This window comes from Amblyomma americanum, chromosome 7 (genome assembly GCF_052857255.1).
Source record: "Amblyomma americanum isolate KBUSLIRL-KWMA chromosome 7, ASM5285725v1, whole genome shotgun sequence".
Taxonomy (NCBI): Eukaryota; Metazoa; Arthropoda; class Arachnida; order Ixodida; family Ixodidae; genus Amblyomma; species Amblyomma americanum.
Window position 1 is genome coordinate 142,603,750 of NC_135503.1, and position 14,843 is coordinate 142,618,592.

At 50.6% G+C, this 14,843-nt stretch overlaps 1 protein-coding gene across 1 annotated transcript; it reads right to left on the bottom strand.

Annotated features, from left to right (window-relative positions):
* Positions 1–1,014: 1,014 nt before the first annotated feature.
* LOC144097497 (uncharacterized) lies at positions 1,015–3,380 on the bottom strand. The gene is made up of 2 exons (XM_077630210.1): positions 3,151–3,380; positions 1,015–1,711 (listed from the first exon to the last, which is right to left on the bottom strand). Exons 1-2 carry the CDS (start codon positions 3,256–3,258, stop codon positions 1,295–1,297), a joined length of 525 nt encoding a protein of 174 aa, XP_077486336.1. The 5' UTR covers positions 3,259–3,380; the 3' UTR covers positions 1,015–1,294.
* Between the last annotated feature and the right edge of the window lie 11,463 nt (positions 3,381–14,843).

Sequence of the window (14,843 nt, forward strand, 5' to 3'; positions counted from 1 at the left end):
CCCCCCCCCCCCTTTGTGCTCATCCGTTTGCTATTATGTAACATTATGGACTTGTTTTCGTCCTCTTCTCCGCACGCAACGCACAACGTGTCTATATCGTGGTACCTGACTCTAAATGTCTTAGTCCGCAAAACTCCCGTCCTGGCCTCAAACAACAGTTTCCCCTACAATTTCACCGATATTTCCTGAACACCAACAACTAGCGCCATCTACTGGCCGCCAGTAGCGAGCACGACGTAATTCGATAAAGATAAATTTATCTTGTAATTTTGTGAAAAATAGAGAGCTCGGCGAGATTCTGAGCGAACATGATTAATCTCATGGCCGACTCTTTCTCACTGCATCGAAATGCTGCCAATAAATTGGCTCCTGCGCTCAGATCGAGTAGTCCTGACGACAGTAGCAAATCAGAGATGCACCGAAAATTCGAAATTCCCCCTTTGAGTGTTCAGCGTCAGGCGGCGCGTTGTGGTAATCATGCAAACTTTAAGCGTTCGTGCAGTTTTATACCGATAGACAACAAAGCGAGCTGATTACTCGTTTTTTGAATAGTGCGCCGTAGCACCGCCATACCGTAAACACGATTGCTAGGCAAGCACAGCAACGGCAGCAACGGCAACGTGTTACCGTATTAGCGGTGCGGCTGTCCGGCTGTGCTAGAACTTTCCAACAACAGTGCGAAGGACAATATACATTGAGGAGGAGTAAACGACAAGACAGCACCGGTCTGGGCCCGGCTTCCTCCTTCTGTGATATTTCGCGCTATTTTACCGCTCGCAAGGCTTCAACGATAAGTAAGCGGTTTCCCACACCGAGCAATTTGCTTGACAGGATCCCATGGCTGCCACCTCAGCACCGCTATAGCAACGCCCGCTTTCCGGTGCGCTGCCGTGAGCTCCATGCTGGCTCCATGCACTAAATGGAAACAGACCTCAGCGCAGAAGAAGCTCGTCGTTCGAACAACAAGTTTCTCGCTACTGCGCAAGCAGAAATGAGTTTTATACAAACACGAAATTTCTGTAAAACTGAGAAAAGCAAAACAATTTCTTTTCCTTTCATACCTCTCAAACAGACAAAGAGGCACATTCGCCCGGTGACAGAGGGCTAAAGTGCCTCGGTAGTATACGGCGAGGTGGAAGCCGAGATTTTGCGACCTACGTCAAATGGTCTTCGCACACGACGATGCCAGCGCGGACCTCCGGCTCCGAGCTGCGAGTTCACCGATGACTGGACCCGTTTCCAAGCCAGTGCTCTCGGGGCTGAGCCCACTGACCACTTCAGGAGGCTTCGAAGGCTAGACTCTTTGCGCATGCTGCGTCCGACTGTGCGCGGTCAGACTGCTTTGCCGCGCGAATGCCATCCCGCAGAGCCCGCACGAGAAGTCCCCGCCGGTGCGATGGAAGAGCTTGTGCGCAGACACAGCGCAGGCGCTGGCGAACTCGGCTCCGCACTTTCTGCATGCGCGCTCGCCCAGGTGTGTCCCCAGGTGAGCGGCCATGGTATTTCGAGAGCGGCAGCTCTGCTGGCAGATGGGGCATGGCAGCTTCCGTCCACGCTCGGTGCTTTCGAACTGGTGCTTGTACACGTGGTGGGCGACGAGCTTGCTGGGATCCCGGAAGAGGAGCTGACATTCGCGGCAGTAATGCACTGTATCAGCGCCCGCTGGCCGGATCGCACGCAGACGCCTTCGCTGCTCCGTGATTTCGGGACACTGCACCGAGACGGAAAAAGGTTGGTCGCCCCTTGCGCTTAGATGTCACGTCATGTAGGTCCCACGCACCAGATTGTACAATTACTGCAGCCAGAGAGGCCACATAGCGACATCGATTTGACAAACGGAGAAGCATTACCTGTTACATGGAAACGCACGCCAGTGCAACACAACGATAAGCTGTTTTCAGAAGAAAGGACTGCTTGGAAAGAACTGCAACATGAGCTCAACAAGGTGAGCGCAAGTGTCCGGGGAAATTTGTGTTCTTACAGACTTTAAACCCATGCGAACATTTAGCTGCGCTGATTTCTCCCTGGTCTGCCGTGTATCGCAAATATCTGAGAACGTAGATGGGTGCACGTCAACTTTGTCTTTTTTTATCCCGGACAAGTAGCAGTGACATACATAGTTGAGGACACCTCGCGTACATACCTCGGCGCGGCAGGTCTCCTCCGCAGGAATTATCGACCAATGTATATGGCTTCATGCAGAGATTAATAGCATGGCTATCACTTCTAGAAAACCGTTGAAGTTTCCTGTGCATTGTCATTAAATAAACTGCCACATTGACCTTAATCTGCTCTTCCGGCTTATAAGCGCGGCTAATGTTCTGCCGGAGGCTGAGTTCGCAGATAACGTATACAGACGCTGCTTTTTAGCCTAACCAGAAAGTGGAAAAACCTAGACGAAGGTTAGTGAAAAAGAAAATCAACAAAGACATTACCAGAAAACCATACTTGTACACAATACATGGAAACAGTTAAAATAAGCCTAAATGCTCGGGGTAGGTTTCCAAAAAAAAGGGAAGAAAATGAGCAAATAAAATAAGGTACTGTGAGCTTTGCACCTTAATATCTATCTTGGCACTAGATTACATTCATCTCGATCTGGCTAATTTCATAAGCGTTTCTCAGGTCCAAAGCTGGTTTGGTTACTATACAGATGGGCATTGGCGTAAATTATGTGGACAGAGAGGAGACGGGGGCGGTGAATTCCTCTTTTGTGCTATAACAAGAAAACGGACATCAGGTACACAACGCGCTGAGCTTCGTGTTGAGAAACGCCTTCTTGGTCGAAAAAGTTGCGGTCCTTGGTATTCATGCAGCTGGAGTCAAATATTTAAACAGTTCTATTTTAAATTCGTTCCACCACCCTTTTACCACCGCCAGGTGCTCCCTGTCATAGCAGGAGTAACAGCCAGCAGCAAGAACGTTCATTGGCCAGCTGTGGTATTAAAAGCGGGGCTTGCCAATGACGCTTTGGCAAAAACACGAACCGAGTAAAGAATGGGTACAAGGAACGGGCATCCGAGTCGGCCATTTTACTGCGAACGCTGTAGTAGTGTTACAATGCGAAAATGCCGGCGTCTGCTTATACTTTTGGAGAGTGAAGCCCCGCCCCCCCCCCCCCCCCTGCCCCCTTTAACGTTGGGGACTTGCCGCTTCCGAAGACGTGTCGGAGTCGGCGCTCTCCGTCGATGACCACCGCCGTTCTTCCAGATCAGCCAGGCCGACCGTGAGCAGCGACACGACGGTGTTTCGGTCCATGGTTCCCGACCCTCGCCTCGTTGTGGCCCCTGCAGAGGCAGCCTAAAGGAGCGCTGGCGATGGAGGCGCAGCGGCTGTGGCCTCCGGTGGTCAGACGGTGCGCGTGAGCCCACAGGCGTGAGGCGGGTGCTTGGTGAAGAAAGAAGATGGCAGGGGAAGCGAAGAAAATGCGAGAAGAAAATTTAATAAAGGAGAAAAATTGTCATACTGAGTACTAAGCATGAAAGTGAGTCAGAATTGACGCGGCTAAGTACCAGACGGTGTTGCGGTAGCTCCTGAATTTATTCGTTTCCTGCGTTCTCTTCCTCTTTTCCAGGGTGGCTGAACGCGGTAACGTGGGCAGGTGTGCACAAGTTCTCCTGGCAATGGGAGCTCCCCCTGGCCGGCCCGTTTCTCCTCTGATGAACTGCCGCTTGACTGCTTCTTCCGTGGCAGAGTAAGCAGCATCCCGATTGCTTCCATCCCCGCGAATGAGGGCTCCATCAGACTGAATAACCCTGATGCTGTACAGGCAGCTCTGAAATTCACCACCCTTTACTACACGAGGATCAGTGATGTCCGGCAATTCGGCCGCGGCGGAATCATTTGCAAATCGCCAGACCAGGCATGTGTGGCAGACATAGTCACGTCATGTACTCACGGGAGTGCACGGGAGAATACGTGCTTACTCACGTGCACTTCCTTCGCCAGTGACCCGGTGGGCGCGTTCATACTTACTCATCTGGCCTGTCATAAAGGGTTGTTCTGCGGTGTAGACCCACGACTGAGTGCGTCTGAGACGCTAGAGAATCCAACTTTGGTTTCATCGCCATTCCCCGGTGCAAACAGTGGACGGGACGCAGATACCCATCGAGTCAGTTAAAACTATGCTTGTGGGGCTGACTTCCCATCTGAAGTCAAGCTGTGGCCATTGATTTTTCGCTTTGATCAGTTCACATCTCGTCTGCTACAGTGCCGCAGTTGCTGGAGGTTTGGCCCTAGTGCCAATGCCTGTAAATCGCGTCCTCATTTCTGTGCGTGCGGAGGCAGGATTCTGCTGGGTGTTCTTCAGAACCCGAGAAGTGCTGTACGTTTGTGTGGCGGTGGCCACTCAGCAAGACATTCTGACTGTGCAGCGCTGGCCGAAGAAGTTCAAGTGCTGGAGTTAACTAACGAGCGCCGATGCACAAGACGAGAGGCATTTGCAGCTACAGAGGACAGGGCATCTGTCTATTCCAGTGTGGCAGGGCGGCATGCAACTGTTGTGGATTCCACCTTATCGCAAGCGAAAGCTGCGGTGGTGACGAGTGCCGTGGATCGCATAGTAGAGAATCTATCTGCGTGCATTTCGCAGGTCATGGCATCTCATATGTCCAATTTGTTTCAAGCCTCCACTTCTCTTTGTGGTACAATCACTTCAACTTTGGTTGCTCGTCCCCGATCCTCTCTGCCCGTGGCTACCAATGAACTATGTCAAACGCAATCAGAACATCTCTCTATTCGTCCAACCGGATGTACAAATCGCAGTGGGGCAGGAGTATCATCAGTAGCGGGCGTTGATATGGAGCCTGAGATGTGAGCTCAGAAGCGCAGCAGGTCTCCATTAGGTGTTGCTGGTCCGACTTGCCCTCCGACGAAGACAAAAAAGAATCGCCCTAATTACGCATCCGAAGCCAGTATTTTAGAACAGGCGGCCGCCACTGCAGCACTTTGAGCAAAATAGGGTATTTGAAAGTGTTGCAACGGAACTGCCGGTCAGTTCTTTCCGCTTCAACAGATTTACTTTGTTTAACCAATACATAACACCGCACATGATCTCTCTTCGGGAAACGTGACTCACTAAAGATTCCGGGTACAAACTTAAAAATTATTGCTCTTTCAGGCTTGACCGTCCGTCAAGAGGTGGTGGCCTGCTTTTCTTCGTGTGCTCAAAATTTTACCACAGGCCAAATATATCACTTCAGTATATGTACAGTCAGTCCGAAATTCATGCTGTGGATACCCCCCCCCCTCTCTCTCTCTCTCTGGATCCCAACCTCTCACTCCAGCTCATGTACATTTTCTCGCAGGTGTGCATGACATTCAGCCTCTAGACTCGTTTTCGTCGAGTTGTAGGGCACAAGTTTTAATGGTTGGGAACTTCAACTCGCATCAAGTTTCGTGGGCGCTTAAAACATGTAGACCGCTGCATTACACGCTTGTGGGACTGGTCTTGTGAAAATGATCTCTTCTGACTAAATTCAGGTCGCCCAGATTCATCTGAAGGGCACAGCATTAGATCGAACATTTTCATCCCCTGGGATAACGGTTTCTTTTTGGGGCCAGTTGACTGTGCTCGCAATAGTGATAACCTTGCGCTAAGTTTCTAGGCTGCGTGGCAGTGGATCACATCTAAGTTCTAAAAGCCACAGGCACACCTTCATAAATTACAAAAACATTAAAAACATCCTCAAATAGGATCTTGAAGTGTTGCAGTATTCAGACAGTGGTGTCAACACCATCCGCATTTGTTCAATTTTGGATGGAGCTCGAAAAGAATTTGTTTGTTTTTATCCAGGCAAATTAGGGCACATCGTCGTGTCTTTGGTGGAATGCGGAGTGCACTCGGGATAATAGGCGCCAGACGGTTCTATGGTAGAACCTTGTACACAATCAGCACCCAAAAAATTGGATCGAAATTAACTTCAGTGAGGTTATATTTAAGCGCACCGTATCTCGTTCAAGAGTTGCACGATACTACACATTACGAATTTCTTTCCAAATCTGGTGCTTAGAGAGAGTTATTGAATTCATACCCATCATCATTATCATCATCATCAGCCTAGCTACTCCTACTGCAAGGCAAATACCTCTCCCATGCTCCTCCATTTAACCCTGTCCTTTGCCAGCTCCACCCAACGCATGTCTGCAAACTTAATCTCATCCGCCCGCCTAACATTATGCACTTCGCTGGAAAGGCATCCACTCCGTTACCGTTAAGGGCCACCGGTTACCTTGCCTTCGCATTACACGCTCTGCCCAAGCCCATTTCTTCATCTTGATTTCGACTAGGATGTCGTTAACACGCGTTTGTTCCCTCAAGCACTTATCAGCGGGAAACCGCTTATGAATGCAATTTTGTAGCGAGCGCTACACTGCGCCAGCTCTTCAAGCCTTCAGAGTGGAACCCCTTGAGCTCCATGGCGGCGTCGTGGTCACGTGGTTGGTCACGTGGTGCGCAGCAATATCCGCGGCCTCCAAAAGATTGAAAGGTGCAAAAATGCAGGTTGCCGGAGATATTTCGTCTCCACCCAGCTCTGGAAGAACAAACAACCTCGGAGTCTCAAACCTCATCAGCGGCTGCGTTTCAAACAGCCACCTACCAACGCAGTGGCGTGTGGTTAAACCAAAGCACCACTACGCCGGTAGATTAATAAAGCACGCTGTGCAATTATCTTTGTGACATGTTTCGTGAAACGGAGCGGCGAAAGACTGACTTTGCAATTCGACTCAGCGAGTTCCATTCGGCTAGATGTAGCTCTCGCGTCATTACAGGTTTAACTAGAGTTAAACCACAGCCACTTTTTTTCATATAATGTAAGATTTCATTATAACAATCAATATATCTGCAGATCGACTGACAGCAGTCTTGCATTTTTTCTATAGCGTTTTTGCTATCATCAGATGCGTTCCCCATGGGTTTTCTATGACAGCAGTAAATTCAAGATGGTTCATTGTCTTCTTCGGAAGGGCTCAGACCCTCCAAACGTTCGTTATTCGGTGGTGCTGAGGGAAGAGACGTTCAGCGATAGAGATGATGTAACGAGGAAATATATTTACATGAATATACGAGGGCAAATTAAGTTACAGAAGCAGTCACAGTGACAGTGGAAGTAACTGTAACTTAGTGGGAAATTCTCGCACAGAGAAAACACTCTATATGACCGTACTTATCGACCAAAGGTTTAGGCGTAGATATTTGCAGAAATACGTGCCAAGCACGGCGCCTCTAGCTAGACTAGACAAGACTGGTGTCTAATGCTTCTGCTTTTATTTTTGTAGGTTTCGAAAACAAAGAAGTTAGAGTAGTCATGCTTCGAGGATCGCCCTAAACTTAACTTCGATGACAAATGAAGGTAGCCCAGGGCATGGCTAAAAAATACATATCGAGAATATTCCGAACACCCTCTCCCAGCGGGTGTTCTTGCCCTTAACGCGTGATGCTCTTTTCCTGTCCCCTTTTGCCGCCGCACCTGCGTGTCGCTTCTCGAAGCATGAGGAGTTTTAGCTAATTGGCAGTACCACTTATTTGCTGGCTCGACCTGGCAGCGTCAGATGGCGGAGGCATTGGAAACGAGCCCCGCCGCAACGCCTAGGTGCTGTCCAGAATGTCAGCAAACGAAAACGCCCTTCGCGAAACTCGAGGCAGGTTCGCATATTTCCACGGAAGCGGCATGGGGAGGGGGGCACTGGATTGGGGACGCAAGGCCGGGTCCAGCAGCGCCGCATGCCTACTCGTCTGCAAGAACTGCACTACAGTCGACAGCATTATTAAGGAATGTCGCCGCTTCAAGGAAGCTAAAAACAGACGTATTAGTCAGCCGTACACACGCCTCCCCAACACGGCTGCGACTTCCTCATGTGAAGACCTGCTGCACCGGCAAACTCCTGCGCCTCCAGAAAATGTGACCCGCATCATTCAACGCGAACTCGAAGCTGTCCCCTGCCTCCCTGCCTCTACGTGATGGCGACAACCACTTGCCCACCATCTCGATGGTACAAGCCGTCGTCCGTCAAGAGCTTGCAAACCTTGGTCTCCAGCCCGTCAGTGCTGTGCGTCCTTCATCACCACACGACATCACTGCGATTGCTCCTGAACGACCTTCCTACTTCGCTCCACGTCGCCGTAACCCTAACGACTGGCGGACACCCGACGACAGACCCATTTGTTTCCTCTGCCACCGCATTGGCCACATCTCCCGTCACTGTCGCAATTATTGGTCTCGTCGTAGCACATACAGTCATCTAAGCTCTCACCGCAACGATGACCAGCCCCGCCACTTCACGCCCCCTCCAGCCCAGCAGAGTGCTACCGTTGACGGCCAGATTTCCCGCTCCAGCCGCTCCCCGTCCCCCCTGCGTCGGCAGTCTCGTTCGCCCCTACGCCGTCGCTCCTCTCCTGGCCCCTACGGACGCTCGCAAGCGGAAAACTAGACGCTGCAGTGTCTGGAGGTGATGCTGCAGTACAGTCCCAGTCCCAAAATCCTCGCTTAGCCCTTCGCGCACACCAAAATTTGCTCGCTATTCATGTCGATGGAGTCCCTGTGAGAGCCCTAATCGACACGGGCGCGCACGTGTCCGTCATGAGTTCCACCCTACGACGCCGACTCAGAAAGGTACTGACCCCTGCACCCACAGCCGTTCTCCGCGTTGCCGACGGCGGAATGCCTCCTGTGGTTGGACTATGCACAGCCCGTGTGACCATATCCGGCCACCATACATCCGTTCTATTCTCTGTTCTGGACCAGTGCCCTCATGACGTCATTCTTGGCCTCGACTTCCTGTCTGAGCATTCAGCCCTCATCAACTGCGCCACCAGTGTTGTCCAGCTTGACCTTCCTCTTTCTGCTGAGTCGCCGTCCCCAGTTGTACCTCGTCTTTGTGCTGTCAACTTTGTCCGTCTACCGCCTCAAGCCGCAACTTACATTTCTTTCTCATCTGTTCCCCCTGTCCCTGATGGCCCCTACGTAGTCACTCCGGACCTTGACGTTGCCCTCACGCGAAGTATTGTGCTTGCGCACACTATCTTTACAATGTCGGCAAACCGTGCGTACCTTCCGGTTCTGAACTTTGGCTCGTCTATCCAACCGCTTCCGCAAGGCATCTCACTCGCCACGCTGTGCCCTGCTGTCGAATGTGTCATATCAGTGGTAAACAGCTGCTTACCTTCCACTCAACAATGCCTGTTGCCTGCGGCAACATCACCAGAGAAGCCAACGAATGACTACGCCGACATGATCTGTTCTGACCTACCAGCGATGCAAGCTCACGATCTTAGGTGCCTCTTATCATCTTTTCGCGACATCTTCGACTTTGATGCCCGTGTTTTGACTCGTACCTCTGTGGTGACGCATCGGATAAACACCGGTGATGCCGCTCCTCTCCACAGACGTCCGTACCGCGTGTACAGCGCTGAACGCACCGTCATCAATCAAGAGGTCGATAAGATGCTCGCAAAAGACATCATCGAGCCCTCGTCAAGCCCTTGGGCTTCTCCAGTTGTCCTGGTAAAAAAGAAGGACGGCTGCTGGCGCTTCTGCGTTGATTACCGGCACCTAAACCGCATCACAAAAAAAGACGTATATCCTCTCCCGAGGATCGATGATGCATTAGATTGCCTCCACGGCGCCAAATATTTCTCTTCAATTGATCCTCGATCGGGGTACTGGCAAATTGCCGTAGATGAAAAGGACCGTGAAAAGACCGTCTTCGTGACGCCTGATGGCTTATACCAATTTAAAGTCATGCCATTCGGACTCTGTAACGCGCCGGCTACCTTTGAACGAATGATGGACTCCCTACTTCGCGGCTTTAAGTGGTCTACCTGCCTCTGCTACCTAGACGATGTTGTGGTTTTCTCGCCTACTTTTGCCACGCACCTCGAACGCCTCTCCAGTATTTTGACAGTGTTTCGTAACGCCGGACTTCAGCTGAACTCATCGAAATGCAAATTCAGTCGCCGCCAACTCACTATTCTCGGACAACTGGTTGATGCTTCTGGTGTACGCCCAGATCCAGTCAAAATTCAAGCCGTTAAGGAGTTTCCTCTTCCTAGGTCGTCGAAAAATGTGCGCAGTTTTGTCGGCTTGTGCTCATATTTTCGACGTTTTATCAAAGATTTCGCCGGCATACCTCGCCCCCTCACCAACCTTCTTAAGAACGACACCCCCTTAATCTGGGGCCCTGCTCAAGAAAACTCATTTTCCTCCCTCGTTCATTTGCTAACCTCTCCGCCCATCTTAGCCCATTTTGACCTGTCGTCTCCCACAGAGATTCGCACCGACGCCTCCGGATATGGGATCGGTGCCGTGCTAGCCCAACGTCAACAGGGCCAAGATCGCGTCATCGCTTATGCCAGCCGCCTACTTTCCGCCGCAGAACAAAATTACTCCATTACTGAGCGCGAGTGTCTCGCCCTTGTCTGGGCTGTCGCTAAATTCCGCCCGTACCTGTTCGGCCGCTCATTCACTGTCGTCACTGATCACCACGCTCTCTGTTGGCTGTCTTCACTAAAAGATCCCACCGGTCGCCTTGGTCGCTGGGCTTTGCGCCTTCAAGAGTATTAATACTCTGTCGTGTACAAGTCCGGTCGTCACCACCAGGATGCTGACTGTTTATCCCGATACCCTGTGGAGCCACCTGACCTCGAAGACGCTGAGACCCTACCCTGCCTCTTAGCTATCACTGCTCTCACCGATATCGCCAACGAACAGCGCAACGACTCATCTTTACAACCTATCTTTGATGGCCTCCGCTCTGCAAACCGATCTCCGTCTCTGCAACTTTATGTGCTCCAGAATGGCATTTTGTATCGCCGCAACCTACGCTCCGACGGTCCTCCGCTGCTCCTCGTCATTTCCCAACATCTACGTTCTTCTGTCCTTGAGGAATTGCACGATCTGCCGACAGCCGGCCACCTTGGCGTGTCCCGCACGTACGCTCGAGTGCGGCACCGCTTCTTTTGGCCTGGTCTGTATCGTTCCGTCAAGCGTTACGTTGCCGCTTGCGACCTGTGTCAACGCCGGAAAAGGCCCTCCACTTTGCCTGCCGGTCTTCTACAACCCATCGACGTACCTCCGGAACCTTTTCACCGTGTTGGCCTCGACCTTCTTGGCCCTTTTCCCACGTCCCTCTCCGGTAACAAGTGGATCGCTGTCGCAACTGATTATACGACTCGGTACGCCATCACGCGTGCTTTGCCCACCACCTGCGCTACCGATGTCGCCGATTTTCTTCTCAAAGACGTAATTCTTCACCATGGCGCCCCTCGTGAACTTCTCACCGCCCGCGGTCGTTATTTTCTGTCCAGAGTGATTGATGACATTCTTCGTTCGTGTGCCACGCAGCACCAGCTCGCGACAGCTTACCATCCACAAACCAACGGGCTTACGCAACGGTTCAACCGCACGCTCACCGATATGTTAGCAATGTACGTCTCACCGGACCACCGCGATTGGGACGCAGCCTTGCCTTATGTGACATTTGCATATAACTCTTCACGGCATGACACAACAGGCTATTCCCCTTTCTACCTTTTGTTTGGTAGGCACCCCCTATTGCCTTTGGACACACTCATGCCGCCTTCTTCAGTCCCCACCACTTCTTACGCTCAGGACGCCATCGCCCAGGCCACGCTGGCTCGCCAAATAGCCCGTAGTCGGCTCCGTGCCTCTCAAGCTTCCCAGAAGTCCGCCTACGACCGCCGGCACCGGGCCGTCGAATATCACCCCGGATCACTCGTCCTTCTCTGGACGCCGTCGCGCAGCGTCGGTCTCTCGGAGAAGCTCCTTTCTCACTATTGTGGCCCTTACCGTGTGGTGCGCCGAGTCACCGACGTGAACTATGAAATTGCTCCCCTTGCGTCCTCGCCATCGTCCTCTGGCCCCTCTACCGACGTCGTCCATGTATGCCACCTCAAACCTTATCACGACGCTCCTACGCCACCACTCTAACGCCGAGACGGCGTTTCATCAGCCGGGGGTCCTGCAGCGGGTAGACGACGACGACGACATTGAGCGAGTGAACGAGTGGACGAGGAAGAAGACGAGAACTCATCTCTGGCTGTGTTCTTAGTGCCGCCCGTAGCTGTTCATTCGTTTTTGTAAATGACTGTAAACATATTCTTTCCCGCAACAATATCTTACAATTTTTCAATTTTCAAAATTTTTGTCGAGAATATTGGACGCAAGCAAAGGACAAGGAAATTGATCCCGACCGCCATGAACGCAGTCTCAGGATTTCAAACACTCGCTGAACTTGCTAAGTATTTGGAAAAAATAGGCAGGGGCCATGAACGTCACCTTACGGCTCTTCTTCTTTCTCCTCGGAGATTTGTCAGCACATAGGACGCTTTCAGAGAGGTCCCCCTCCCCGAGCTTTCGCAAACTGTGTCCCTTTGGTGTCACTTCCCCTGGTGTTACACCCCTGGCCCTGATGTTTTCCCTTCCGTGATTAAACTTTTGTTACACGAATCTCCCTACGACTTACTGGCTCTTATTAGTTACTCTCTTAAAGGGTCATAAATTCCAAATGAGTGGCCTCCAGTGAAGATTATCCCTTTGCTTGAAAAGCATGAAAACGGTTAAGTGTTAGATAATATAAGGCCAATTTCTTTAACTTCGAACCTCGTAGAATTAATTGATAGGGTGTTGCATAACCGACTAAACTTAATCATTTTAGAGAATGGGTTGTTGAGCCCCCTTACAGAATAGGTTTCAGCTCAGGATGCTATATGGTGCGTTCGTAGCCACCTTAAGAGCCGCGTATACAATTAGCTCGTCGCCGAAAGGAATACGCCGCGCTTGTTACTCTAGATGTGTTTAATACCCCTGTCACACGGGCACTTTCGATCGTCACTGAGTCAATGCTCATCGAACTCAATGCAGATCGACGGTTGTCACACGGCCACTTTCAAGCGCAATCGAGCTCGATCCTGCTTGACTCGATGCCGATTCCTCAAGAGTGCTTGAGGTTCCAAGCACAATCGAAAACACTCTCGCTCTCATGAAGCTATAAAAATGAACACAAGTTAACAAAATAAAACCACAATTGTTGTTGTTGTAATCGATTAAAATGTAATACAGAACATTTTTCAGGTGCTATGCCTGCTTGTATGCAAACATTTGAAAATAATCTCTACACCACGCTCGAAGCTTCGCCGTCAGTGTCAACAAAGATGGCGTCCCCCTGCTCGTCGGCGCGGAAACTGTGGAGCGAGCGAGAGACAGCCGCTCTCATCGACTGCTGGCAAGAGCGTCTAGACGATTTGCGGCGCCAGAAGAGAAGCGCCGCAGTCTATGCAGAAATTGCGGAGGCGTTGCGGACCCTCGGGTTCCATCGCACAGCAGCAGAGGTGCACCACAAGATTTGAAACCTGACGCAGATAAGCAGATGTACCGATTTGGCTACGGATTTGGCTGCTGCTTCCCCATACTTCACAGTGTCTCCGGACATCGCCATGTTATGACTGTCGGCGGAACATTTGCCGCCACCTACCACACATGAGGGAAACTTCTCAATGAGCATTGAAAATGCCCGTGTAGCACCGGATGTCTCGAGCGTGCTCGAAAAGCTCGATGCAGATCGAGCTCAATGTGGATCGAAAGTGCCCGTGTGACAGCGGTATAAGGCGTTGAGCACTGGACGCTGTTGCAAAATTTGCATGCTGTAGGACTTCCGAGCTACTTTGTGGCGCGGGTTTCTGAATTTCTGGCTGGAAGAAAATTTTACTACTACCAGAAGGGCGTTTCCTCTGGCAGATTATCCCAAGATTACCCCAATGTGCGGTCCTCTCCCCTGTTCTTTTCAACATCTTACTTCTATACTCCCTGGAGTCATAATGTCACAGCCTATGTATATACTGATGTCATCGCCCTTTTTGTTTCCGACAATGATAAATACTTTCTGTACCATTCCTTACAGTCTTACCTCAATATCCTGAACCAATGGTTAACTGACTTCAACCTGCCCCTAAATCTAAATAAATGTGCTTTATTGGTTTCCCCTCTCTTGTCCAGTTATTATCTCCATTGTTTATCGGCACCATGTAATTCCTCAAGCGCACACTATCAAACACCTCGTAGTAAATTATGATGCTTCACTTTCCTGGCGGTCAAATAGAGAGCAGATCACTCCAAAAGGAAAACGAGCGGTTGGCATGCTGCGCATGCTGAGCAACATTCGTTCCATCATAAGAAGGCACTCGCTTCAGATAATTTATAGAATTATTTCCGTCCAGTATTAAAGTTCAGCCGCGTATTGTTCTCTGGAGATCCTGCTTATAAGCTCTGCCCCCTTTTCCTCTTGGAGCGGGAGGCGTTGCACCTCTGTCTGGGCCTTCCAAAATTTGTGGGCAATTCCGTTTTGTACCTTGATGCGCAGATTCCATCGTTGCCCTCATGATGCCTTCTCTGAACCGTCCAAACGTAAAAATGCGCGATTCGTCGCTTCATGCCTCAAGCTCGCTCTTTCTTCGTAAGCCTAGAACATTTTCCAATGAAAGCTGGTCTCGTTTCCACACTCCACATATTTGTTTTGTGCAATCTCTTCTTGACCCCTTAATCGTCCGCACATCCTTCCGGTGTGCGCCAATACTACATCTACTTAGATTGTGTTTGATGGCATCTTTCCAAACAAGCAAAGTTTTTGCCTTTTCTGCTTGCTCAGCACTTTATTACAAGATTACTTGATGTCCTTTAACTCTCACGATCTTATTGCAACAGACGCCTCACAGTGTGTAGAAAAGACCGGTGTTGGTATCTTCTTTCTCTCCATCGACTGTTCATTCTCACTCCGCGTTCCCTACTACACCTCCGTTTATTTGGCCGAATTTTTAGTAGAATGGAAAG

What these genes read in the sequence shown, in the direction of transcription:
- LOC144097497 (XM_077630210.1), bottom strand. Translation starts at nt 3,258, where the DNA reads ATGGACCGAAACACCGTCGTGTCGCTGCTCACGGTCGGCCTGGCTGAT. An exon ending in CCGACACGTCTTCGGAAGCG is followed by an intron (nt 1,712 to 3,150) that starts GCAAGTCCCCAA and finishes GTCTCGGTGCAG; the next exon opens with TGTCCCGAAATCACGGAGCA.